Here is a 27891-nt window from a genome sequence, read left to right on the forward strand (position 1 = left end):
TGTTAACAACCAGCAGAGCATAGAGCACATGGAAATGGTGCTGAGAGCAACAATGAATAAAATACTTTACTTTACTTTACTTTTATTAGACTTCTATACCGCCCTTCTCCTGAAGGACTCAGGGTGGTGTACAGCCATATTAAAACACATAAAATTTACAAAATTTAAAAACCATTAAAATCAAATATACAAAAATTTGGCCCACAAATTAAGAACTAACATACACCCATTAAAATTCATATTCATGATAGGCCACCCCGGCTTATTGAAACAAGAGGGTCTTCAGGGCACGCCAAAAGGTGCGCAGGTTGGGGATCATATGCACATCTAGGGGCAACTCATTCCAGAGGGCTGCTGCCCCCACAGAGAAGGCTCTCCCCCTGGGCATCGCCAGTCGACATTGTTTGGCCGACAGCACCCTGAGGAGCCCCTCTCTGTGGGAGCGTATTGGCCGGTGGGAGGCTGTCGATGGCAGAAGGCGGTCTCATATATACCCTGGTCCTAAGCCATGGAGTGCTTTAAAGATGGTAACCAACACCTTGAATCGCACCCGGAAGACCAGTGGGAGCCAATGCAAACCATATAAACTGGTTTATCAAAGTTTTTACTTTGTAGTGAAAAACAATCTCATAGTCTTTAATCAATCCAAATCTTAGCCAGTCATAATCAGTCCAGAGATACAAGATTCTTCTTACCAGTTTGTAGTAAAAGGATCAAACAGGAACAATATAAATAGTTCTTAAAAACAGTATAAATAAACCATGATCACATTAGACCATGTAAGAGATCAAGTAGAAATTACAAAACAGCAGTAGGTAATAAATAGCAGCATGTTCACGCTGGTAACAAGTCACGATGGTGGCATGTCCACAATGACTACATTCAAGCTCTCCTTAAATACAGTTACTACAGAGCTTATCCAATCAGGATACAATGACTCAGCATTACAATGACTCAGCAGTACTTCTTAAAGTCATAGAATACATACAGTATTTATCATGTTAGCTTATATATTGCCTGGACAACCTGTTAGGCATGCACCATATCCTAACAAATTATATGAATTGAAATCCAATTTATCTCAAGAATGTCTTGTTGGGGTCATTTAATGGATATTTATACTAATAAACAATATGAATCAGAAGTTAATTTTATTTGGTGATGGTTCTCTACTAAACTCATTATACTGGTCTTTCATTTTTATTATGAACTTCAGGGCAGAGCTTGCTTCATGCTGCGATGCTATGCATAATTTTGTTGCTTCTCAAAATAATACTCCACTGGGAAGCAACATGTCTTATGAAGTGGACAATAAAAAAACCATCCACATTACAGAGGACATATTCCAGATGTTGCCAGAGGTAAGAAAAACTCTGATGTTTATAAGATACCATAAACAAAGCAGTATAGGACCAATAAGGAGTGAAGAAAGAGTATCTTTTGAGTTTAGCTTTGACAAGAATATTTTTTTTAAAAAAAGGTTCTATTCTATTCTGCTCTTAGTCAGATGTGATGTCCAATTTCACCTCACCAGAACTGGAGAATGTCTCTTGCTTGAGAAAACTATTGTCCTTTTGAAAGACATGATTAGGCAAAATACAATGACTCAAATGTAAAATTGCTTCATGTTTTGGTCCATAAATGTATCCAAAGTCACTGCTATGTAGCTCTAGTATTTTAGAAAGCAAATATGGTAAAAAAATTACGGAGATACACTATAGGAAGATACACATTCATTGACTGGATTCACATTTTCTCTTATATAGTATGGGCTTGATTTATATATAAACGCTGCTATTATAGGTTGTAGATCATGTTTATGGCTTTGCACAGTGGCATTTCAACAAATCATGATTAAATGAAAATTGGCTTAATGCAACATGTGTACCCAGAATTATTTGGTCCCTGGAAAATACCAGGAGTTTAAGGATAGGAGACTTGTACTTACCAGTAATGGAGGTAATGATCACTCAGTAAGTACTTTATTAAAAGAAATGCATGCTCCTGCCTTTTTAAACTCTGACACACTCTGTCACTGTCTCTTGTTTTCAGTCTCAGCCTCTGGATTTTCCTTTCAAGCAATGTGCAGTTGTTGGAAATGGAGGAAATCTCAAGAATTCCAATTGTGGAGCTGAAATTGATAAATCTGACTTTGTGTTTAGGTGAGAAATTTTAACTATGATAATCAACTCATTGCAACCCATTAATAAGAAAGGGAGTGAACCAGCCTTTCCCAATATGGAGATGTTGGCTATGGAGTTATAGCCTAACACATCTAGAAGATGAAGGCACATTTGTAGAATAGGGGTATCAAACTCATGGCCCGCCCACCCCCGGTTTAGCGAAGGGGAAAAAAGTTGTGATACATCACATGACAACAATGCGAGTTTGACACCCCTGTTTAGAAGAATATAAAGGTCATTAACTACAAATATAACATTGTTTGTCGCCACCTTTCAGTACCAGCTGCTTGTGCTGGAATTTAGATTTTCAAGGTACAGTATGGTCAGTGGGGATAGCAAGCAAGAGCTTGGTGGCACAGTGGTTAGAGTGCAGTACTGCAGGCTATTTCTGCTGATTGCCAACAGTTCAAGTGCCACTGACTCAAGGTTGACTCAGACTGCCATCCTTCCGAGGTCGGTAAAATGAGGACCCAGATTGTTGCGGGCAATATGCTGACTCTCTGTTAGAGAGGGCTGTAAAGGACTGTGAAGCAGTATATAAGTCTAAGTGCTATTGTTATTGCTATAAAGGGCTGTTGGGTTATTCTGCTATATTTGCCTGTATACTTTTTTATTGCTATATAATGAAATCAGCCGCATCAGATCCATAAATGCATTGAGGCAAGAGATCCATACATGTGTTGAGGTGAGCTTAGTCCTAAGGTTTACCAATGAATGAAGACAACCTGAATCAAATAAATACACAGTACTTTCTCCTCACCAATTTTCTGTCCTCAAATGAAGTATTGAAACTTTCCATTATAACTTGTTGCAAACGTAACTGGACTTAAGGACAGCCTCATATCTGGAGTTATCTCTGATCCATCTATTCTCCCTTTGAAAGTCTGACAAAATGGATGACATGGTATCTGTTATTCATTTTTAGTAGATACGTAAATTTGTATCTACTAAACTAAAAGATACATAAATTTGTATCACAAATCCATCTAAATAACTAGATAAATTTCCTCCCATTGTATAGAAGGAATGCTATAAGTTAGATATGATTCCTAATTTTGAGCCTCAAATATTATGTATAGGATACATTTTCAGCATATTTTTATGCCAAAATGTAGGTTCCATTAATTTCTTAAATGTATATTTAGAATAAGCCTTAAAAATCCAATCCTTCATATACAGTCATGAGGCTATAAAAGTGAATTCTCAGAATTCAACTGGCTAGAAGTTAGATAGAACCTGATTTGGTAAAATTAATGTATCTTTTAATACTTGAGAGAAATTTGACTGTTATAATAGGAGTGGAATCTAAACACCTTTTGTAAAATTACAGGTGCAATCTTCCCCCAACCAGCGGAAGTGTCAGTCAAGATGTTGGCAATAAGACAAATCTTGTAACTGTTAACCCAAGCATTATAGCTCAGAAGTGAGTATAACTATGGTATTATTTGCAATCTGTGTTTAATTATTTGGCTAAACATCCAGAAGCTCATTGGTGTGTTATCATCATCATCATGGCTTCTCAGTTCTACTGGCCTCATTAACGTCCCAAACTCCCTCTTAAAAGGCAGGCTAATACAAAGAGAGACTCCTTATCCTTTTATCCTTTGAGAAAGTAATGGAGCCATGGAGTCCTATAGTTTCTGCTTCCACAAATTTCTCCATCGCTTTGAGATCAAGAAAGCATTGGAATAATGAAAACCATTATCTAAAAAGTGGCAATGGGCTTTCTTGTTTCTCAGTGCCCCTTAAGGTTTTGCTTCAGTGCTACAGCTACTTTTATATTATGCATTGACTGAACATATGGCAAAGAACCAGAAGGAAATGGGGGAATAGATTCTCCATGAAACAAAATCTGCATAGTCATTTGGTTAAAAGCGGCTCACTTTGTGTGCAAACTAAATACTGGTAAATTTAAATAAACTGTAAACTCAGTCTGACTGCCTGTCTCTAGTTTACTGCTGCTTAAAGTAGATGTCCTGCATTTTTAGCACATATCCACATCCATTGTTTTTGCTCTTATGATCAGATATAACAAACTGAATGATCAGAAGGCCACCTTCATGGAAAACATTGCAAGTTATGGAGAAGCTTTCCTCTTGCTACCTGCTTTTTCCTTTAGAAGCAACACAGCAGCATCTTTCAAAGTACATCACACCCTGAGAGAGTTCAGCGCAAAGCAGAAGGCCATATTTTTCTATCCGAGGTATCTCAAAAGTCTTGCCCAGTTCTGGAGAACTAAGGGTGTCAAAGCCTACCGACTGTCTTCTGGCTTCATGATCACCAGCGCAGCAATGGAACTCTGTGAGAATGTGAAGCTGTATGGTTTTTGGCCTTTCTCCAAAAGCATAGCAGGTATCCCCATAAGTCATCACTACTATGACAACCAACTTCCAAAGCCAGGTTTCCATGCCATGCCCAAAGAGTTTAACCAGATACTCCAGCTCCACGGAAGAGGTATCCTCAAGTTGCAGTTTGGAAAATGTTTGACAGAGTAGCCCAAGGTATGTTTTTGCTTCAGAATGGAGAACACTTCTGAAGGCCATGCATTCCTGTTTTGATAATCGGGAAGACAGTACATGATAGGTGATGCCAGAAGTGTTGGATGCTGGAGCTCAAACTGGGTTGTAAACCTCTTTTCTCTCTGTCTTTCTGAAACTCTTTCTTTCTTTATGACAGTACATTTGTTTATAGCATTCCCTTCTCTGTTTCTCTCTATTTCACCCACTTGACATTTCCCAAAATTATTGTCTATAAAGGGCTTTTGAAATGAGGACACCTGTACAGAATTATGGTGAGAACCAGGTGGTGCGTTAGGATCATAGATTTGCCATTTTTACTTTCAATAAAAGAGAATATTTATAGCTCAGGGTTGAACTGTGGAGTCCTTGATGCTCTTGTTTTCTTGCAGATATTTCATTAGCCAACTAAATCGGTGACTCATATTGATGATGTTATCTAGGCAGGTAATGAAATGTTTGTACGCAAATAACCAGACTTGAAGAGCACTAAGAATGCCACATCTTTATTTTATTTTAGTATCTAGTAATTAATTAAACAGCAATGGCTTCATGTTTTATAGCTGGGGAGGACAATCTTTTTTTTTTTTTTTGGAAAGGTTTTTCAGTTTTATTTCTTATACACATAATATAAAATGTACATTTTCTTATACATAATTAATCCTACATATACATGTTTTCCTTCAAGAAAATATTAAAATAAGGCATTTTAATTACATTCGGAGTTGCTCTTCTACCCTTTCTTCCCACATTTTGCAACAACCCTTCTTCTTCTTCTCCTCTTTTCCTTCCTTCCCTCCCTCCTCTCCTCTCCTACTTTCTCTTCCCTCCTCTCCTACTTCCTACTTCCCCCTTCCTTTCCCCACTCCTCTCTTCTTTCCCCCCTACTCACCTTCTCTCCTACTCCTACCCCCTACCCTTCCTTCCTCTCCTTTTCCCTTTCTTCCATTCCTTTCCCTTGGGGAGGACAACCTGTAGTTCATAATCACATGCTATCCTCAAATCCAGACCTCTATTATTGAGGTCAACTGCATAGTTTGTTTTTAGTTGGAGAAAAGAGATGCATAAAACTTGTAAAAGAAGCCCTGACATATTTTAATATGGCTTTAAGTTTCTTAATGCCATCTAAAAACCAGGGGAAAATAGTAGAAGATCTTAATCCTGCTCAGGGTTAAATAGGGCCACCAATGATCATTGTATGCCCATATACCTGAAGCTTTTAACTGCTTCAGAAATGTTATTTGACTTTACCACTTTAGAGTGCCTCTGACAACAGTGTTATTCCTGTGAATTTTCCTGGGCCTATCCTTACCTAAAATTATAATTTTAATTTTGCCATGCGGACATGATACCTCCTTGTAGAAGGAACCTCGGAGAGAAATAAATGGAGTCTTGCTAGATCAGAAACATTCTATTAAATATGGCCCTTGTTCCCTACAAAGATCAGCAAGCACATAAATTAAAGTTTATATCATAAAATATCCAAAAGCATGCATGATGTATGCAAAGATCTTTAAAAAACAAGAATTTACTGTCTTACATATGAACTTCTAACCACAGATTTGATACTAGGGGAGATACTGGCTTAGAATGAACAATGTTCTGCATTTTTAAAATCATTAACCTTTAAGCTAAAAGAGAAGCTATGTAGCTTTTTATTGAGTTTTCCAAGGAAAATAATGTTTTGATGATATTCTCATGGAGGAGGTCTGGACTTTTTTGTATTTATTTTATATGTAAGGGATTTCAATGTACCCTAACTTTCACTGGACAATTATTTCTCCATCGATATTCAGCCTCCTTCTCTTTATTGAACCCCATGGTAAAATGTCATGACACAGAGATGCACTGCAATCTGTTGTTGGATTTGATCAAGTCTCAAATAATTAATTTTTGCAAGTATAACTACAAAGCATTTTGTACTTAAGTATGGCGATATAAAAGTAAATGTGTGCCATTGTAAATGGTTGTAATCTACCTTTTTACATAGATTACATTTTCAAAGGTCAGAATGTTCATTAAGAAGACACAATCTCAGGATGAAAGTGGTGTTTATGTAACTATTGCATGCTTAGTTCTTATTCTTATAAACGTATTTATTGTTTCTTACTGCAACCTAAAATGGTAGAGCACTGTCTATCTAGGATCTTGAAATATTACTGAATCTTTTCCAGTGTGCAAAGAGTTATACATGGACTACGTCCAAATGTGAGCCTTCCTCTGCATTTTGCCATTGCTTTCTTGTATTTATTACTTGTGGAACCTCAGTGTAGCATCCAGCTTATTTCTGTGAAGTATTGAATTGCCAAAAAGTGCAACCCTCTGCAATCTCTTCACACCAGTGTGCAGGTAACATGTACTGAATCTTCTGCATATTTGTCTTGTCCATCTCTTCTACAGAATTTCTTTTATACTCATTAAAATAATAGTAATTGAGAGCAGGCAAGAGATTTTAAAAATATTCCAACATGCCTTATACAATCAAATACTCCAAGAATTAACAATCCCTATCTCATTTTCCAGTCATAATAACAAAAATTACATATTCCTGTATTTTGTAACAAAGATAAAATTATACTTTTAAGTGTGACACTAAAGAATGGAATTCATGAGATCAGAGTAATGTGAAAATGAAAAAAAAATTGCTTGGCAGGGAGTACTGACAGTGTGCTTTGCACACCCATTTCCAAATATTATAATACTTTTCTTGTATGGGCAGACAATCTATTTCTAATTGATTCATGTTTTACAGATAATCATCTGGACTCTGATATTTAATTCTTAATGTGTGTTTCATTAAAATACTATTAGAATTAAATTATTAACAAGTCTTGATTAAATTTTCTTTTCTTAACAACATGGAACAAGGGAGAACAAGTTATATCATGCATTCCAATAAAAATTGGGATATGCCTCTTGGGCAACATTTTCAGACCATTGATGGCGTTCCATTAACCAAATGAGGCACTTGTCTATAAAAATAGGAAAAATAAATAACTTTTGGGATTGATTTTCTCCAGAAATGAAAGACAGAGCAAATATTCTACTGAGCATAGGCACTTTCAGAAACTGAAATTCTGTTTAATTTTGTCCACTTAGTGAACAAAGCTGATGGAATTCTATCTGGGTCAATCTATTTATGAAAATCATATCTAGTTTTGATAATTAAATCTCTCTCAGATAGATTTTCCATAGTCAGCAGAAAAGCAGAAACTACATAGATCCATCTGTGTTTTGCATATATTCTCAATCATGCACAGATACCACTAGCAGAATACAGAATAACAGAGTTGGAAGGAAGGGACCTTGGAGGTCTTCTAGTCCAAGCCCGTACCCAAGAAATAGAGCCCATATTATTCCAGACAAGTGGTTGTCTTAATTTATTAAAAACCTCCCAATAGTGGAGCCCCCACAACTTCTGAAGGCAAATTGTTTTCACTATCAGGAAAATTTTTCTTAATTCTAGGTTGGATCTCTCTTTGATAAGTTTCCATCTGTTATTTCTTGTCTTGCCCTTAGATGCTTTGGAGAATAGGTTGACTCGTTCTTCTTTGTGAGAAGGGGATTAATCCTCTCTCCATTAGATTAGACCAGTGTTTCCCAAACTTGGCTATTTTAAGATGCATGGACTTCAACTCCCAGAATTCCCCAGCCAGTATGCCTGGTTGAGGAATTCTGGGAGTTGAAGTCCATACATCTTCAAAGGGTCAAGTTTGGGAAACACTGGATTAGACATACCTAGTTCCTGCAATTGTTCACTTTATGTTTTAGGCTCCAGCCCTCTAATCATTTTTGTTGCTCTTCTCTGCACTTTTTCTAGTCTCAACATCTTTTTTATATAATGGTGACCAGAACTGGATGCAGTATTCCATGTGTAGTCTCACCAAGGCAGTATATAGCAAGACTACTATTTTATGTGTTTTTGAACAGACTGTTGCTCTGTTGATGCATTGGCTGAATTACATTGACTGTTTTGGCAGCTGAAGGACCCTGCTGGCTCATAATTAAGTGATTGTCCGCTAGGATTCCTAGATCCCTCTCACATTTACTACTATTGAGCCAGATACCATCTTTTCTATAACTGTTCATTTGATTTTTCTTTCCTAAGTGTAAAACCTTACATTTTTCACCACTGAATTGCATTTTGTTGGATAGGGCCCAGTGTTCAAGTCTATCAAAATCTTTCTGGATCTTGAGCTTAACTTCTAAAGTGTTGGCTATTACCCCTAGCTTGGTGCTGTCTGTGAATTTGATAAGCTCCCTTCTATCCCTTCATCTAAATCATTTATGAAGATGTTGAAGAGTACTGGAACTAAGAAGAACCTTGGGTATCCCACTGAATATTTACCTCCATGTAGATGTAGTTCCATTGAGGACTACACATTTAATGTGATTGGTCAGCCAGTTGTGATTCCATCTGGTGGTGATAGTGTCTCAGATGCTATATTTTACTAAGAAGTAGGTTGTGGTCTACCTTGTCAAATGCCTTACTGAAGTCCTAAAGCACATGCCACTATTATTATACTCCATTCCCGATTCTTGATTTCAGAGAAATGTAATCTAGGTGGAGACACATAACTGACAAGATCCATGTGAGAGATCCCTACATATGTGTCATGTTGTTACAATGTCAGGTATTTTGCACTGGACTTAGAAGCATGCTGTATTTGAAAATTCATTAAACACATCTATATGGTTTCAGCTTATAAAACCAGGGAATGTCCTTTTGGTTTTTATGTCTATTGAAAGATAGTTTATATGCTTTTCTCCTGGACTTTTAAATAAATACTTTTTCATTGTACTATTTATTGGTTTATTGAATGTCTACAATGATTGAACGATTGGACATAGAATCCCAAACTATTTATGCTTGTGTAGGTATTTTCCTCTTCTTTTTGTCTCTTTTCAGTAAATTTGTCACAACACTTGATACTTTACAGTCAAACTGTAATATTATTATCTATTTGAAATTGTTACTAAGTGTCTGACTATACTTATGGATCAATATCTTCATTTTCTGTGCAATGTATTGGGAATTGTACTCTGCTACCTTTCTGTATGAGTTTATTGTTTATTAGGTAATATTTTGTCATCAGCCAAAAGACATTGTTGATGCTTTCTTTTAATGAAGTATCTCAGTGCCAAAGATGTTTGCTTTCATAGATATAAAGTATATGTTGGTTGGTGAACTAGAATATTTTTGTGGTTTTATTTGAAAATCTTGCTAATAAAAAGATTTGTGATATTTATTGCATCTCCCAATTCATTTTATGCCTACATTCAGATCATTATGAATGCATACCTATATTAAAATGAGGGATACTCAACTATTTTAGAATTACTGGACAGTGTGGAATTTTGAAGATTGTATGGGTACCATCAGAAAAAAGGGCACCATTGTGTGTATAAGTGTACAAATCACCAAACACCCATGTGCCAGAAGGCAAGTTGGTGAAGTTATTTTATTCTTCCATACATTCTCTGTGGCTTCTCTGAAAATTCTGCCTCCCCCAGCTTCATGTGTATGTATGCATCTCTGAGCATTCATCCAAAGAACTAGAATGCAACCATTCAATGTGTTTTTCTTAAGACTGTTTCTTGAATGTGCATGGGATTCAGAGATTTTTTTTTTTGAAATAAAGATTATGTTGAGGTTATATGTTTTGTTTTTCTACACATAGAATCATGAAAATTTTATATCCCAGGTCAAATATACCTGGGAAGATCACCATTAAAGTAAAACAGGGACAGTTAGCATGTTTTCTCATTTGCTTATAAACAAGTCAAATGACCTAAATCCTACATTTAACAAATTAATTGAAGAATAAACAAGGTAAGATATGTTTTATATTGCCTCCATGTAGGGAGCAAGTTTGATTTATTATAGTTGATTTTTTTATGTTGAAAAGTCACCAAAACCAACTGTTTTTGAGAAAATTCTCTTTAAGTATGATCTGAATCAAGACATGCAAATGAACTGTTTACCATGGCAAGAAATTGGAACTGTATTTTTGTAACCAATGTCTCTGATTAAGCTCTGCTGGAAGATTCTCATTTGCATGGCTTAATTAATTGATGGCCCCAAACCTTCTACTGAAACAAAAAGGTTTCTGTATGCAGTGGTTGTTAGGTGTTTTGTTAACATGTTTTGCGCACATAACAAAATCTTGGAAAATGAGAAGTCACTCCTCTTAAAGCCATCTAACCTTCTGACTATTGTTATCAAATCTTAAGGCATTGGTTTATATAAATTAATTGTGAACTATCACAATAACTATTATACTGCATTTACAGGAAAGAGGCTGTAGTACAAGTTTATTTCAATAAATCACAGAATTAGAGTTGGGTTTTTTGTTGTTGTTGTTGTTGTTGTTTGCTCTACTTCTCTCTCTCTCTCTCTCTCTTTGTAGATAAGAATTTATATCTAGCTTGCCTTTCCTAAAAATGAGTCACATAAAAAGTGAATTATAAAATATGAAAAAGCACACACACACACACATACACACAAACACAAGACTTTAAAATCATAACATTGACCCTAGACTGGCTGGATTTGTGAGGTGAACTTTAACTGGTTATTTGGTTTTTACTCAGTGTGCTGTATGAATTGAATTTTTATGGTTTATAAACAATGGTTTTATATCACAGTATGAACCAAATACAATCAGACATGTTTTATGCAGTACAACAGAGTGACACCCTGGCTTAAGAACCTAACTATCATCTAGCTCTAGGAGTTTATTTAGGTATGTGTACTTTTTCTGAATATACAGATTACCATTTCTATTGTAAGCCTTGTGATATTGTAAGTACAATAAATGAAGATTTGGTGTGGCTGCTCTAGTGATGCAAGTTACCAGAACAATGGAGGAATAGATAATATTCCTTTATATTATGCAACCCTGTCTCCATACCATAGTAGGGTATCATGAACCTGGACAGAAAGATCTCCACACCAATGGCCAGAATAATTGCCCTATACATCAAAATGTTCTCCTCACCTTCAATTTCTGCAGCAACATTCACTGCTCATACATGGAAGACTCTAGTTTCCACAAAACCTGTCAGCTCACTGAAGGAAGTTGGAACCAAGGTTCATGGGTCAGTGTCCAGTGATAGCTGAGCTGATTCCAGAGCAGGGCAACCAGTTTGCTACATTGGAGGATGTTAACTTGTGTGGGCAATTCCCCTCAGAAATGTTTCCCATTCTGGATCCATTGTTCCTTGGGAAAGTTGGTTCACAGACTTGCTCTCCCTCCACTTTGATTGAATTTTGGTTTTTTAAAGATATTTATTAGTAGGGTGTTTTATATTTATTCACTCTTTTTATATTCTTTATTGATTGTTGTGCACCTCCCATAGTCCTATCAATGAGATGTGCAAATATATAAATTTGATTAATAAATAAGAAATAATTTCAAGGAAGAGCAAAGCCTCCCCTCAGTTTAAACTAAGCAGAATGTAATTGGCTTCTCCTACTGACAAATAATTTGATAATTTCCCATATGTAGAAAAAATAGGTAGGCTGCAAGCTAGAAAATCAACGTGGAGTATTTATCTATAAAAGTGGGACTCTGCAGTCTATGGCTTTGGTAAATTGCATTTTTTAAAAAAAATTCACAGAAGCACTTTAATGTAATTTCAATTACTGGAAATGTTTATTTGATGAAGGGCAATTTGACTGAAGGTCTCCTAGGCACTAGGAGGATTCCCAGAAGGAATTTGCCATTCACTTTCAAAAACCAAGCCAAACATTCAGAAGTTGAAAACATTAGTTTCCTTGCTTTTGCAGTAATTGCTTGGAAACAGCAGCATTGGAAAGATGGAAACATACATTGAACAAGAGGCAGGCAAAAGAAATATCTTTTTGATAGCTTTGTTGTGACATGAGATCTTAAAAAAAAAAAGGGACGCTTCATACTCTTAGCTCCAGAATCAATGTTTGTTAATGTAGATTTTTAAGGAGTGGGAGCAGTGTGTGTGTGCTTTTTTTATAAATCTTCACAATAGTTGTGTACAGTAAAATAGGGCTAGGAGGGAATAACTGGGTCACCTGGTCTGGAAATTAAATCCAATTTTTTCTCTCTACCTGTAGGCCAAGAACCTGTAGGCTAAATAAAAATAAAAATTTACCAGGCAATGACTTTATTCACAATCTCATTGAGCAATGGTTTGATTATCTGGGAATTATGGAATAGAATTAATTGGCTGGGTCAACTATACCAAAAGCATGCAAGCTATATCTTGACTTAAAGGTAAAGGTAAAGGTTCCCCTCGCACACATGTGCTAGTTGTTCCTGACTCTAGGTGGCGATGCTCATCTCCATTTCAAAGCCAAAGAGCCGCGCTGTCTGAAGACGTCTCCGTGGTCATGTGGCTGGCATGACTCAATGCCAAAGGTGCACGGAACACTGTTACCTTTCCACCAAAGGTGGACCCTATTTTTCTACTTGCATTTTTATGTGCTTTCAAACTGCTAGGTTGGCAGAAGCTGGGACAAGTAACTGGAGCTCACCCTGTTATGAGGCACTAGGGATTTGAACCACTGAACTGCCAACCTTTCGATTGTCTTAGCTACTGAGCCACCGCATCCCTTTTATATCTTTATATTTTATATCTTGACTTAGAGTGGTGTAAATCAGAAAAAGAGTCAATATCTGGTTTGTCTTACAGCTTTTATTGTGAATGAATCCAGTTCATTATGGCTTGTTAAGAAACCATGAGCTGATGTAGAATGTGAGCCTAGAAGCAAAGTTTTTTTCCTATTGCAAATGCCAGAAGCCAGCCAGAAGACTCAACCCACCTTCTGCAATATTTATCTATAAATGCTTCTCCTCTGGAAAAGGGTCTACTTGAACCTGTCATCAAAGGGATGTTTGATAGACAAAACCACAGGCCATTGGAAAAAAGACGTTCCACAAAAAGCTAAAATAAACATTAAAAAAGTGAAATGAGAGGTGAAATCCAGTAGCACTCAATTTTAAAAATCAGTCTTTTAGTTGTGTGAGCATGAGTGAAAGTTGTAGTCCTTATCCATAATGACATCGTAGTTGAAGTGTGGTGTCAGTGCTATGCTGAGGAAAAGGCTTGTGCTCCTTCAATGTTGTGAAATGCCCTTTTTCTTAATTTATAAAAAGTTTTTATTTAATAAACATTAAAAAGATTGGACATGGTGTGACCATCCTGGTCTTATCATTTCCATACATATTTTTTCCATAACAACAAATATAATTACTATTTAACATACATTGCTACTTTGTTCTTATATACATATCCCTTGTCCTCATTTACATATTTGTCCAAATATTATCCAGTATTAATTCTACAAACCCTAAATCTTTTTTGTTCCAACTCCTTCTGAAATGCCCTTCTTTAGTACAACTGTCCAAGATAGAGTAGTCCTGTCTTGGGTTTTGTTTTGTTTTGTTTTGTTTTTTTAAATATTTTTTATTATAGTTCAAAAAAACAAAAAAACAAAGACAAATGTATAATAGTTTTTTTTTCAAGGTGTAACATCACCAAAATATCCATGTATATATACACCAATAATCAGAAAGTAAAAATAGAAAATATTTATTTATTTATTTTTATTTTTTGTAGCTGGAAACCCTACCTCACACAATTTTGCATGATTGGGCTTTGTGACACATAGGTGCATTTCAGACTGCAGCTGCAGAATTAATGTCTGCTTCAGTGGGAGGAAAGGTCATGTTTTGCTTGTGACAAACCACTATGGTATGAATACAAGGGAAATGCAATCTCCAGAAGTCCTTTTCCAAGAGGAAAATGTCAGGATCTTATACATACATTATGCATGAGTGTGTGGGAATTACATTACCACTTACATTACCAAGTATGTGGGAGTTACATTATGGAATACACTAAATCAGTGTTTCTCAACCCTGGCAACTTGAAGATGGTAGACTGGAACTCCCAAAATTCCTAGCCAGCAAAACATTGCACTAAATGAAAATCCCGCCTCCCCCCACACTCATCCCCACCCAAAACAAATCCTATGAGAAAATTAGTGCTATAACAGTAGGAACTGTTGTCTCAAATAGCCGATTGTTGCATCCTCCATAACTAGAATAGCACCACTGGTAGCAGTGGTGAAATCTGAACTGGTTTACTACCGGTTCGCTGTCTGCGCATGCACGCTACGCGCCAAGCGTAGCGAACAGGCCCGAACCAGTAGCATTTCACCCCTGGCTGGTAGATATGGTCAAGGTAGGTTTCAGGTGGAGTAACTACTCAGCTTCCTCATTTCTTCATACTTTTCTTCATTTGCAATATTTCCTTCTTCACACTTTTGGCATCTTGTTCTTGACCTTGCTTGGAATGCCAATTTATTTTATTTTGTCAATGTCGATTCTTTAAAAGCACTTAGAAGGCTCCCTTGCATTAAAAACAACCCAGAAACCATCCAGCCCAAATGTAGTTTTTAATATGCTTTAGAGATATCCTTTATGAAAATCTCTCTAGGCTGGGGCATGGGGAAATATTAACAAGATATTATTGTTATTAGAAATATTTTTATGGTTTTATTGCTTTTAATGTTGTAAACCATCCAGAGTCATCTTGTGGTGAGATGAATAGCAAATAAATAACTAAATAAATAAGAAAGATATATAAAATGTGCTGAGGAACAGCCAGTAAAAAAAATGTTATCGGAAGGATACCTTGACAGTCTTTAAAATAACCATGGTCAATAAGCTTATTGCTCCAAATGTAATATGACATATGAAGTATTTCTGCCTGGTAATTTAAAATAATCCATAAAAAAGGAAAATTGAATATTCATGGGTAATTCGCTAGGAGGCAATAAAATGGTAATTGGATGGACAGAAAAGGAAGCCATCTGTGGTGTAAGAAGTTCAAAAAAAATATAATGGCATGATTATGCATAAAGTAATTCCTTTAATTTAAAGTACAAATGAATAAAGAGGTGTCACTTGTCTAAGTATCTTAAATAATTTTTTGAAGAATTTCTTGAAACACCACAGTTAACATTATCTCAAGAATAAATATTATTTATAGATCACAGGAACAGAAGGGTGGAAGTTCATTAAATTAGTTCCACTTAGTGCACAATTATAATTTGAACATTTCTGAAAAGAAGTTAAAAGAACAACTTTTTTTAAAAAAGGTTTAGCCAGTAGAAATTATGTTTTCTCTACAGAAAACAAAAAGACATTCACAATTTAGTAGCATAGGGATAACATCCATACTAGTAATAGCATTTATATTTATTGGTAATTATTTATGTCCAGTAATGCTGTCCTTTATTTTGGATACATCAGCATTAGCTTCCTTCTCCCTTTAAGTCAATGCTGGCTGGGGAATTCTGAGAGTTGAAGTCCATAAATCTTAAATCTTTGCAATCCTGCTCTGGATTAATCAATGATTCCCAAACTTCTTCTTTACGAAAACCACCACATCGTCCCTGAAAACTTTTAAGGACCCCTATAGAAGTATATAGAACCATGGCACAATGGCTCATAGTTAAAATGCTGGGCTTATCACCTGGTAAACTGACAGCCCAAGTGCCATACGATGGGGTGAGCTCCCATTACTCACTCCTGCCAATCTTGCAGTTCAAAAGCATGTGAATATATATCAAAAGATATATAGGTACCACTTTGGCAGGAAGGTTACTGCATTTCATATTTTCTTTTCTTTTTTTTTTTTTGAAAAGTTTTTTTTTTTTTTTTTAAACATAAAACATAAAATACATCTTTTTAAAGCAAGAATTTTATCCGGTATAAAGCAAATACAATTACTCATTTTCCCTCAACCAATTTTGTTCCAAATTTTATCTATTTACCTCTTTAAAAAAAAAAAAGAAAAAAATCTTATTCTAAACATTTAGATTTTAAACATTCTACTATGTCACCCTAAATTCTAAACAATTATTTCCAAATAGACATCATTCCAAATCTTTGTCATTTTAACAATCAATACAGTATTTCATATATATTCCTCATTTCTAAGACCCATTACATCGAGTCTTTATTGTACCTCTTTTAAATGGCAACTAGTATCCATAATCTTGACAAAGAATATTTTCCTCCTCTCTTAATTGTTTCTAAATCAATCAACATTTCCATCTAAAATTTGTCACTCCCAAAATACTTTATTTTAAAGTCTAATATTTAACTGATTCATAATTTAAATAGCTATTTCCCAACAGTGTATTCCACATTTCATATTTTCATGCTGGCCACATGATGATGGAAACGTCCCTCAAACAACACATGGTGTCTCGGCTGAGAATCAGAGATGGGCACTGCCCCCTTGTTGTCAGTTATAACTGGAGAGGGAAAATCTTTATAAAAGCAATTAGAAGTCCTGTGGTTCTCCATCCTCACTCCAGCTGGCTTTGAATCTTTCCTTCCTCCCTCCCTCTTTTCTTTCCTTCCCTTCCCTTCCCTTCCCTTGCTTCTTTTTCAGGGCTTCCTACATAAATCTTTTCCAAGGTTGCTGGGGCAATTTTGCCTCAAAAAGAAAAAGGGAGGGTTAAGTTGCTCCCTCTGTTGCAATGCTGTCAATTGGATAACCCAAAACATCTTACCTTCTTGGCACAAGGATCCTCTAATTTACCCTATGATGGTCCTAGGCATAATGGATTAATTTTAGGATCAGCATTCTAAGAAGGCTAGTGATCATTTTCTAATTGGACTGCCATTTACCATTCCCCAGGCATGGATGTGAGCATCCTATGATACTGATCTGGAACAAATCCATTGAAAGCAATGAAAACAGTGCCCTTAACCAGCAGCCCCATTTGTTAGGACCATCGATCCAGCCAACTTATTGTTTGGTTTTATCCTGTACTGATTTATTGAGGGTTTTACTGAAACTTTATTAAGGTGTCATTACAATACTTTGATTGAACTGTCCAGGGCTCGAGAATTTATTTGTAAAGCTCTTAAACAAATACAATAAATAAAATGCTTTCCCCTGATCTTTGTTAACATGCCTCTCTTGCTTTATGTTTGTAACAGCAACATCTAGTGGTGGATTACATTACCTACATCCTTAATCCATTGCATCGATACAGTATTTGAAGAAAAAATAGCAAATTTCCATCATCAGGATCAATCATTAGGAGAATTATCATAATCATTACATTTTGTCCACAAAAAATACTTCTAAATGCATCTTAATCAAAAAGATTATTGTTTTCCTTCATTTCTCAAGACACCAAAGTGGCAGGCCAGCACTATCATACTATTGCAGTAGTATAATATATCTTGTTTCCCCAAAAATAAGACCTGGTCTTATTTTCTTTTAGGCTTGAAATAAGCACTTGGGTTTATTTTCGGGGAGGTCTTATTTTTTTGAGGTGCAGGAGGTGGCAAGCATGATCTACTCATGGCTGTTGGGCCCTTTAACCGTGGACTGCGGATCAGCTGACTGTGGGCCGGGAGTTCTGTCTCTCCAGGCGCCTGGAGATGTTTCCAGTGCACTCTTGCTAGCCCCAGCCCTTGGTCCATGGTGCCAGGCAACCTTGTGCAACAGCTCATCTTGTGGCTACGGAGCAGGCAGTGACAACAGTTTGCACTTCACCAGGCCTGGAGCTCAGGTGTTGCTTAGGCTGCTGCTACAATGAGGCAGAAAGCCATGAGGCCCGTCGGAATTGACTCTCCCCAACCCCCACCACCTCTACCTGGCTGTTGCTGCTTGAGAAAAGGACAGGCAATTGTGGAAGATTGTTGGAAGCACGTGCTTATGATAGAAGCAAAGCCCAGCCTGTCCTTTCAAGTGATCAAATGTCTGTGTCTGTGTGAGAGAGAATGAGAAAGAGAAAGAGAAAGAAATGATGGAGGGGAGTACAAGAATTGCAGGCAATGCTGTTTGAATGGGTTTCCTCTCCATCATTTCTCTCTCTCTCTCTCTCTCTCTCTCTCTCTCCCCCCTCCCTCTCTCTCTCTCCCTCCCACCCTCTCTCTCTCTCTCTCTCTCTCACACACACACACTTGATGAGAAACGGCGGTGCATGGGCAACCCCTGCACAACCAATGTGAGAAATGTGGGCTTCCTCACAGTGCCTCCTCTCTGGACCTTACCTGCCTTGGAAGCCAGGGAACCTGCAGGCATCCCAGCCATGTAAATGCCGCCCAGTTCCCTGGGTTGTTTTCAACTAAAGCGAGCCACGCAGCCTCTCCACCCTTCTAGCACCCTCTGCCCTGGCAAAGGCGAAGCTGAAGCAGGTGGGGGCAATGCAGGGCTCCTTCAATGGCCTGGCGCTATTTGGGGACAGCCCATACACAGGGTATGGCTATGGGTTGAGTTTGGCATTTCACCTTCCTGCCTTTTTGGCTGCACACAACAAAAACAGCAGGCGTGAACAGAAACTCAACCCATATCCACATCTCATATATGGGCCACCCCGAGCAGCACTGGTGCTGGGGAGGCCATCGGAGGAACCCTGTGCAGCTCCACCTGCTTCAGTTTTGTGTTTGCCAGGGCAGTGAGCACTAGAAAGGTGCTGTCCCGAAGACTCCCCGCCACTTGGTTTGGAGTGGATGGTCCCTGGCTGGCCCAGGTTTTGTGGGCAGGCAGGCGGGTGGAGCAGCTGCACAGCTCGCTTGAGCTACGAACAACCCAGGGAACTGGGAGGCATTTATGTGGCCGGGATGCCTGCAGGATTCCTGGCTTCCAAGGCAGGTAAGGTCCAGAGAGAAGGCACCGTGAAGAAGCCCATTTCTCACATTGGTTGTGCCGGGGGATTGCCTATGCACCGCCGTTGCTCATCAAGTGTGTGTGTGTGTGTGTGTGTGACAGAGAGAGAGAGACAGGGAGGGAGGGAGAGGGAGAGAGTGGGGGGAGAGAGAGAGAGAAATGGTGGAGAGGAAACCCTTTCAAATAGCATTGCCTGCAATTCTTGTTACTCCCCTCTATTGTTTCTTTCTCTTTCTCATTCTCTCTCACACAGACACAGACATTTGATCACTTGAAAGGACAGGCTGGCTAGTAAGTACACACTTCCAACAATCTTCCACAATTGCCTGTCCTTTTCTCAAGCAGCAACAGCCAGGTAGAGGCGGGATGGAGTCGATTCCGACAGGCTGCATGGCTTTCTGCCTCACTGTAGCAACAGCCTGAGCAACACCTGAGCTCCAGGCCTGGCAGAGCACAAACCATGGTTGCCACCTGCTCCATAGCCACAAGGTGAGCTGCGGAACAGAGGGGCCCTCAGCTACAAGATTGCCTGATGCCGTGGGCAGGTCTGGGGCTAGCAAGTATGCTGGAAACATGTCAAATAAATGTCTAACTCTTGTACAGATCCCCACACCATGGTTCAGCATGGGTTAACTCACTCAAACCCATCATCGGCACAACCCCACCTTACCTTTGACTCCTCCCTCCAGATATAAGAGTCCATCCACCTCAGATCCAGTCGAATATCTATAAGGTATAGATGTAAGGTCAGATACATATATGCTTGGGCCTATATCATACCTTCACTTACGAATAAATAAGCTATATCAGCTATTGTGTTGTACTGAGAGTTATTGGGCTAGATCCTTCGATCTAACAAATTGGTAGCAGAGGATGGTTGCCCATAACTCCAAATCATGTCTGAGTCAACTGAGCACTCAGCAGAAAAAAATCAGAATAAATACTAGAGCCTTTGCAAAACAGATGGCAGCGCAGCTATCACCCACTGGAGCCATTCCAAAAACCACTCCGGTTGGAAGTAAGTGGACACCCGATCCATGCACCCCACCCAAAGGTGAGGAGCAATGGGAAGAAGAAAAGGACAACCCCAAAACCACAGCACAAAGAAACGATGACCTCAGGCTAGCCATATTAAAAATACTAGGATTGGCCACCACCAGCAAGGACCTCATCGTGGACCTCCAGAGCCTACTCAAAAACCATGGAGCAGTGACCGAAGGGCAAGGACCACCCATGAGGACACCAGACTGGTAAGGGAGGCGCCATCTTACCCTAACACACCAGAGGCAGCAGAATCCAATTTTGCGCCCCTTTTTTGGTGGCCATCTTTAAATGACTAGCCACAAAAAATGGCCGACCAACAGCCAATGAGAGACCTAGATTCAAATTCCTCGGCGCAAACTAGCCCTAGCCTAAAAACAGACAAGGGATTCCCCAAAAATAATAATGAAAAACAAAACCAAGACACCAAGAGCTCGCCTACCGAGCTCGAAATCGAGAGAGCCATAGAGATTCTCACAGCAGCAGTGCCCCCCACCCCCAACTCCTCCAACCGGCACAGCATGATACCATGGTTGATGGTATCAAAAGCCGCTGAGAGGTCTAATAGGACCAAGACAGAGGAACAACTCCTGTCCCGTGCCCTCCAGAGATCATCAACCAACATGACCAATGCCGTTTCCATGCTGTACCCAGGTCTGAAACCTGACTGGAACGGATCTAGTGTCAGAAACATCAACTCATTTTTCTGATTATTCTAATTATGGATTTAATTGAAATATACAGAGCAATGCTCTGCTGATCTCTCATCTTCCAATTCCTAAAACAAGTTTTAAAAAGAAAAAAGCCTTTGCTTTAGAAGTTCTTTGTTTTGCAGCTTCCCACCTTATTCTGGGACAGTTTTTGTTTTTTATTCTTTCCAACCCAATGGAACATTGATATTTATGTAGAGCAGTGGTGGGTTGGTCCCGGTTTGCACCGGTTCACAAGAACCGGTAGTAAAAAAATTTAATAGTTCGGAGAACCAGTAATAAGATTGGCTGACCATGCCCCCGAACCGGTTCCCAGCCTGGTCGCTGGTCGCTTACCTCGCCCACTACCAATCTATTGCTGCCTCCTGAGTCCCAGCTGATGGCTAGAGGGAAAAAAACTGTTTAAACTCTTGCCGCGGGGCTTCAAAGGGCCGCCCTATAGCTGATCAGTGTTAAAAGAAAACAAATGAGTAGACCGGTGCCTGCAAAAATAAATGGGTAGACCCAGTGGTGGGATTCTACTTCGGTGGAACAGGTTGTTAAGTAGTTAAGTAGTTAAGCCAGTGGTTGGCAAAGTGGGTGATACTGCCCCCTGGGGGGCAGTGGGATGCCTTAGGGGGGCGGTAAGAGGCAAGGGGGGTGGCAGGGCGGTGCTAGAGGCAAAAGGGACGACAGGGGGGTTAAGTGGCGAGGAGGGTGGCTTCCATCCTTTGGCCTGTGCCTTGCAGCAGTCACCTCCTTGCAAGCAAACAGCAAGAAAAAACATCCCCTTTCAGCTTCAGCATAGGTTAATTAGCATAAGTTGATTAGATCAGCCTCCTGACTCTCAGCTGATTTGCTCTCAGCTGTTTTGCGCAGAGCTCTCCTGCTTGTAGTAAAAAGTGCTGGAGCAGATTTTTTTTCCCTCTAGCTATGCTGAAAAAACGAAACTGAAAGTAAAACAGGCTCTTTGCTGCAACGTGACAAAATGAGGCAGAGAAAGATTTCTTTTTCTTTTTTCTCACCAAAAAAGGTAGGTGCAAACAAAGGGCAAAAGAGGAGAGTTCAAGATTTTAAAATATAAAAGAAAAAAAGCTCTATTTAACTAGGGAATTGTAATAATTGAGATACTATTAATTGTATATTGTGTTGAAAGCAGAAATGGTTAAGTTGTGGTTTGGAGGAATATATGGGGGAAATTATTTGGTTTATTATTATTGGTAAATATAATTAATTGATTTTTAAAAAGTGGATTGCATGGAAATAATTGGAATATTCATGTTCATATTGATTAATATACAAAGAAGATAGTTATATACAGTAACTAATTGATTTATATTAAAATGTTGAATTTGTATTAAACAACTGTAATATTACGTAATTAACCAATGTGAGGATGGATATAAAAATAGATGACAATGGGAAAGGATATAATATAGAATAGAAGGGAAAAATTGAATTTGATTAAGATTAGAGATGAGAATAAAGGGTAATATTGGTTTTTTAAAAAAATAGATGAGGAATAAATATGGCAAAAAGGAAATATAGAAATTGTAAATTTAATTGAAATGACTAAACGCTGTTTAAATTTGTGAACCGGCCAAATACTCTGTTCAAAGAAAATACATTGAATGTTTGTATGTGTGTTTCTAATTATTGCTATTTATTCATATTTGTTCTCTTTTATTCTTTAAAGTTTAACAATTCATTCTTTATCTTAATATCTTTATACTTGTTTGGGGTTGGCTTTCTTCCCTTTCATCTTTTTTATTGTACAGCAATCTTTCTCCTCAAACCTACCACCTCTCTCTTTTCTTTCCTTCTTACTTTCTCTTTCCCACCCCTTCTTCTCCTCCTCCCTACTTCCTCTTCCTTTCTCCTTCTCCTCCTCTCTTCCTCCCTCTCTTACCCTCACTCCTACACTAATTTCGCTTCCCTTCCTTCCTCCCTTCTCTTCCTTCCCTCTCTCTCCTTCCTTCTTCCATCTCTCTTCTCCTTCTTTCATCTCTCTCTTTTGCTGTATCCTTTTGTGCATATGGACTACTCAGAGGGCTGAAAAAGTTATTTTTGACTGGTCCTCGCACTTTTGACCACTTCTCGAATGTACGACTGTCCTCACATTTTACATTTGCCCTATCTTTTCACCATGGTGAAGAGAAGCAGTTGTGAAATGAGTGACACGGTTATTAAGAATGCTACAATGGGCATAAATGATGACCAGTCATAAGTGCGAAGACCGGTCAAAGGTGCGAGGATCTGTCAGAAATCACTTTTTTCAGCCCTCTGGGTAGTCCTTTTGTGCATATGGACTACTCAGAGGGCTAAAAAAGTTATTTTTGACTGGTCCTCGCACTTTTGACCAGTCCTCGAATTTATGACTGTCCTCACATTTTATGTTTTTTGCCCTATCTTATCACCATGGTGAAGAGAAGCAGTTGTGAAATGAGTGACATGGTTGTTAAGAATGCTGCACGGGCATAAATGTGAGGATAGTCATAAGTGTGAGGACCAGTCAAAAGTGCAAGCACCTGTTAGAAATGACTTTTTTCAGCCCTCTGAGTAGAACCCACCTCTGATGTAGAGGCTCATGATTGCCTGTGCTTCACCAGGATATGAAAACATAATAGAACAGGAACAGATTTATGGGCAGAGAAGCTGGTTTTAGAAGGCCTAAATTTGAAAATGGGCTCAACCATCATGGCAGCATTGGAGAAAAAAATAATCCTCTACATGTATTCCTATGGAGGAAAGGGAAATGTGGGCAGATTATGGACAACCTCTCCTTTATCGGCTTCCTTGTTTCCAGTCATGTGACCCAGATCAGGGCATGTGCAGCTCACCCCAGGCTTCCCACCATATTTTTCAGAGTATAAAAGAGGTCCTAAAAGAGGCTCAAAATTTGGGTGTGTCTTATACTCTGAATGTAACCCTGTGCATGCAGTGCCCAAAATGGCTACCAAAATTGTTATGTACGTATCTATTTTGTGCGGGAAATTCAAATGCTCTGTGAATTGTGATTGGTTAACGGTTGCCCCTGAATAGTATATAAAGAGGGCTGTTGCCTGTGTTCGTTTGCTGAAGTCTCACCCTGAATTAAAGAGCTGTTGTCACTAGCCTGCTTGTGCCTCTCGTTATTCCCATGCTACAACATTGGCGATGAAGGTGGGATTGAGGCCACAAGAAGCAAATCAAAAAGAGCTCTGAGTTTCAACCAGGGTGACGAGCGAACACGGAGACACGGCAATGTCTGCCTACGTTCCGCCAAAACCCTTCGATCCAACCCGAGAGAAGTGGGGATCGTATCTGACCAGGTTCGAGTGTTCCCTGGAGATGCAAGGGCTCTCCGCGAACTGAAAAAGAGCCCTATTCTTAAGCCACTGTGGGCCAGACGTATTCGAGATGGCTGAGTCCCTCTGCGAGCCAACTCCAGTCCAGACGGTCCCCTGGGACGTCCTTCAAGCAAACCTGAGAGCCCACTATGCTCCAGTTCCTTCAAAATTTGTACAGCGCTACGAGCTCCAGCAACGTGTACAAAGAGAAGGAGAACCGGTCAGCGCATATGTGGCCGCCCTTCGAAAAGCCGCAATGCATTGCGACTACCGAGATCTAGATGATGCGCTACTCGAGCAATTGATTTGTGGCATTAGAGACACTCGTTTACAGAGGTGAAGCCAGATCTAACGTTAGCCGGCGCGCTTGACAAAGCCAGAGCACACGAAGCGTCCACGAAGGCTTCTGAAGCGCTACAGCGGCCACTGCCAAGCAAAGACGGCCCCAAAACAGCCCCCGTTCAGAGAGGAGGCGCGAACCAGCACGGAGGAAAAGTCAGACGAGGACGTCTTCCACACGGAAAAGAAAAAAAGTGAGCAAAGCCGCCGACACGAGAACTGTCCTAGCTGAGGTGGGGAACACGAGAGACAATCCTGCAAATACAGAGACACCATTTGCAGGCGTTGTGAGAAGAAAGGCCACCTAGCACGAGTCTGTAGAGCTCAATTTTTGCGTAGTCGCAAGTCACGTGACTACCGCGACCAACCAGAACCGGCACGTTCAAAACAGCCAACCAGAGATGACGGCGTGAGAAAACAGCACGAGATTCAAAAGCAAGAGACCTACAGCACGAGAATCGGCCAAGCCAGCACGACTGACAAAGAGAAAGTCTACACGAAAGTAGAAATCGAAGGGAGACCATGCAAAATGGAAATCGATACCAGGTCTACCCTGTCCATCATGTCCTGGACTACACTCAAAGCGCTCCTGCCAAAGATCCAGAACACCCAGCTGTCACGACAAAGAGTTCGCCTCCTCGACTACCAAGGAAACCGAATTCCTGTGGAAGGCGTGGGCACGTTCCGGGTCACCTACGGTGAGTTCCAGAAAAAGCTTCCCCTGACCATCGTCAGCAAGCCGCTACCAAGTCTCCTGGGCATGGCGTGGTTCCAAGCCCTCGGCATGGGCTTCACGGGCGTCCACAGCATTGGCGGGCCATCACTCAAAGACAACCTCCTTCGTGAATTTCAGGATGTTTTTGAGGAGACACTAGGCAAGTACGTGGGGACCCCTATCTCTTTTAATTTAGACCCCAACGTGGCCCAAATCAGACTAAAAGCAAGATGGGTTCCATTTGCTTTAAAGCCCAAAATTGACGCTGAGCTCGACAAGCTAATTAGACAGGGGGTGTTAGTTCCCGTAGATCACGCTAAGTGGGAAACCCCAATAGTCACGCCAGTAAAATCAGACGGATCAATTAGAATCTGCGCTGACTATAAATGTACAATCAACAAGGCGTTGCAACAGAGCGCCTATCCCGTTCCGATCGTCCACCATCTGCTACACTCCCTGGGGCCTGGCAAGCTATTCGCCAAATTAGACCTTGTGCAGGCGTACCAGCAGCTGCCAGTAGATGACGCTACGGCATAATCACAGACCATAGTAACTCACAGAGGTGTGTTTAAATGCACTAGACTACAGTTTGGGGTTAGCATCGCCCCAGGGCTCTTCCAGAGCACCATGGAGCGCCTTCTACAAGGCCTCCCAGGAGTCATCCCCTATTTCAACGACGTCCTCATTAGTGGCCAGAACGAGGCACAGCTTGGGGATAGGGTTAGACAAGTCCTAACCAGGTTCAGAGAAGTGGGACTTAAACTTAAAAAGTCCAAATGCAAAATAGCAGTACACTCCGTAGAATTTTTGGGCTACCGGATTGACGGAACGGGTATTCACCCCACAGAAAGCAAAGTCAGGGCCATTCAGAATGCGCCCACTCCCAAATCGAAGCCCGAACTGCAGGCCTTCTTGGAACTCCTCAATTTTTACACAATGTTTTTAAAGGAGAAAGCCACCATTGCAGAGCCACTGCATAGACTCTTAGGAAAAAACGTTCCCTGGGTGTGGGGCAAACCAGAAGCGGCTGCATTTAGGGCAGTTAAAAGACTTTTGTCCAACGACAGTTTCTTAATACAGTACAACTCTGAACTGCCGCTTGTACTCGTGTGCGACGCGTCCCCTTTTGGTGTGGGCGCTGTGTTGAGCCATAGACTACCGAATGGGTTAGAGGCGCCCGTTGCATATTACTCTCGCACTTTGTCTAGTGCAGAAAGAAATTACAGCCAGCTGGACAGGGAGGCATTAGCGGCTGTAGCTGGGCTCAAAAAATTTCATGAGTATTTGTTTGGCCAGACTTTTGAACTTATTACAGACCATCAGCCTCTTTTGGGACTTTTGGCTGGTGACAAGCCGACCCCGGCTGCACTCTCCCCCCGGATGACTAGATGATCCATTTTCCTGGCTGCCTATTCATACAAACTGCTCCACCAACCGGGCCGAACCCTGGGCCATGCTGATGCCCTCAACCGATGCCCCTTGCCCGAAATATTAGAGAACCAGACTCCGGAAGCCCCGGTGCTACTGATTGATGTTGTGTCCCCGGGCCCCATTTCTTCTGACGAAGTGGCGAAGGCTTCTGCCAAAGACTCTGTATTGCACACTGTAATGGGCTGGGTAATGCGGGGTTGGCTTACCAAGGTGGACAGTGGGGATTTTCAATTGTATTTTAATAAGAAAAATGAACTGTCAATGTTGGGGGGTTGTTTACTGTGGGGAGACAGGGTGGTCATTCCTTCTCGGTTAAGGCATAGAGTTTTGGAAATGCTGCACGAAGGCCACCCTGGTATTGTTTGAATGAAAGGCCTAGCTCGAAGCTATGTGTGGTGGCCACATCTCGACCAAGACATCACTGAGTGGGTGGGGAAGTGCAGGCCCTGCCAGGACTCCCACCTGGATCCCCCTATAGCTCCCGTTAGAGAATGGGAAAAACCAAAGGGACCATGGGGGAGGATCCATATCGATTTCGCAGGCCCGTTCCATGGCCAGAATTTCCTCATAATTGTAGATGCCTTTTCTAAGTGGCTAGAGATCGCTTTGATGCCCTCAACAACTTCTGAGGCTGTAATTAAAGTCCTCAGGAAACTTTTTGCAACTCATGGATTGCCAGACACCCTGGTTTCGGATAATGGGCCCCAATTCACAGCAACCCAATTCGAGGGATATCTGGCCGAGTTAGGCATACGACACGCATTATCTGCTCCTTTTCATCCGGCTTCGAATGGCCTTGTAGAGAGATTTGTATGAACGGCTAAGGAAGCTCTGTCCCGGCTCGATGTGGGAGATTGGCAAGCTAGGATAGATCAATTCTTAGCAATACAACATGCAACCCTGTGCGCTTCCATGGGGCGCAGCCCAGCCGAGCTCTTAATGGGCCGAAAGCTCAGGTGCATT

General features: G+C 40.1%; 1 protein-coding gene across 2 annotated transcripts in view; it reads left to right on the top strand.

Annotated features, from left to right (window-relative positions):
- Positions 1–7517, top strand: part of ST8SIA6 (ST8 alpha-N-acetyl-neuraminide alpha-2,8-sialyltransferase 6) — a 42749-nt gene extending 35232 nt beyond the window's left edge. Inside the window, exons 5-8 of one of the 2 annotated variants that reach the window (XM_034401979.3) lie at positions 1217–1361; positions 2053–2162; positions 3514–3606; positions 4210–7517. In XM_034401979.3, coding sequence (XP_034257870.1) covers positions 1217–1361; positions 2053–2162; positions 3514–3606; positions 4210–4678 — 817 coding nt within the window. In that variant the 3' untranslated portion in view covers positions 4679–7517. The remainder of the gene's footprint in view (positions 1–1216; positions 1362–2052; positions 2163–3513; positions 3607–4209) is intronic. The other variant, XM_087892842.1, reaches the window with a different exon arrangement.
- The last annotated feature ends 20374 nt before the right edge of the window (positions 7518–27891 follow it).

The sequence above is a fragment of the Pantherophis guttatus genome, chromosome 4, assembly GCF_059756535.1.
Source record: "Pantherophis guttatus breed Tessera chromosome 4, ASM5975653v1, whole genome shotgun sequence".
NCBI classification, from domain to species: Eukaryota; Metazoa; Chordata; class Lepidosauria; order Squamata; family Colubridae; genus Pantherophis; species Pantherophis guttatus.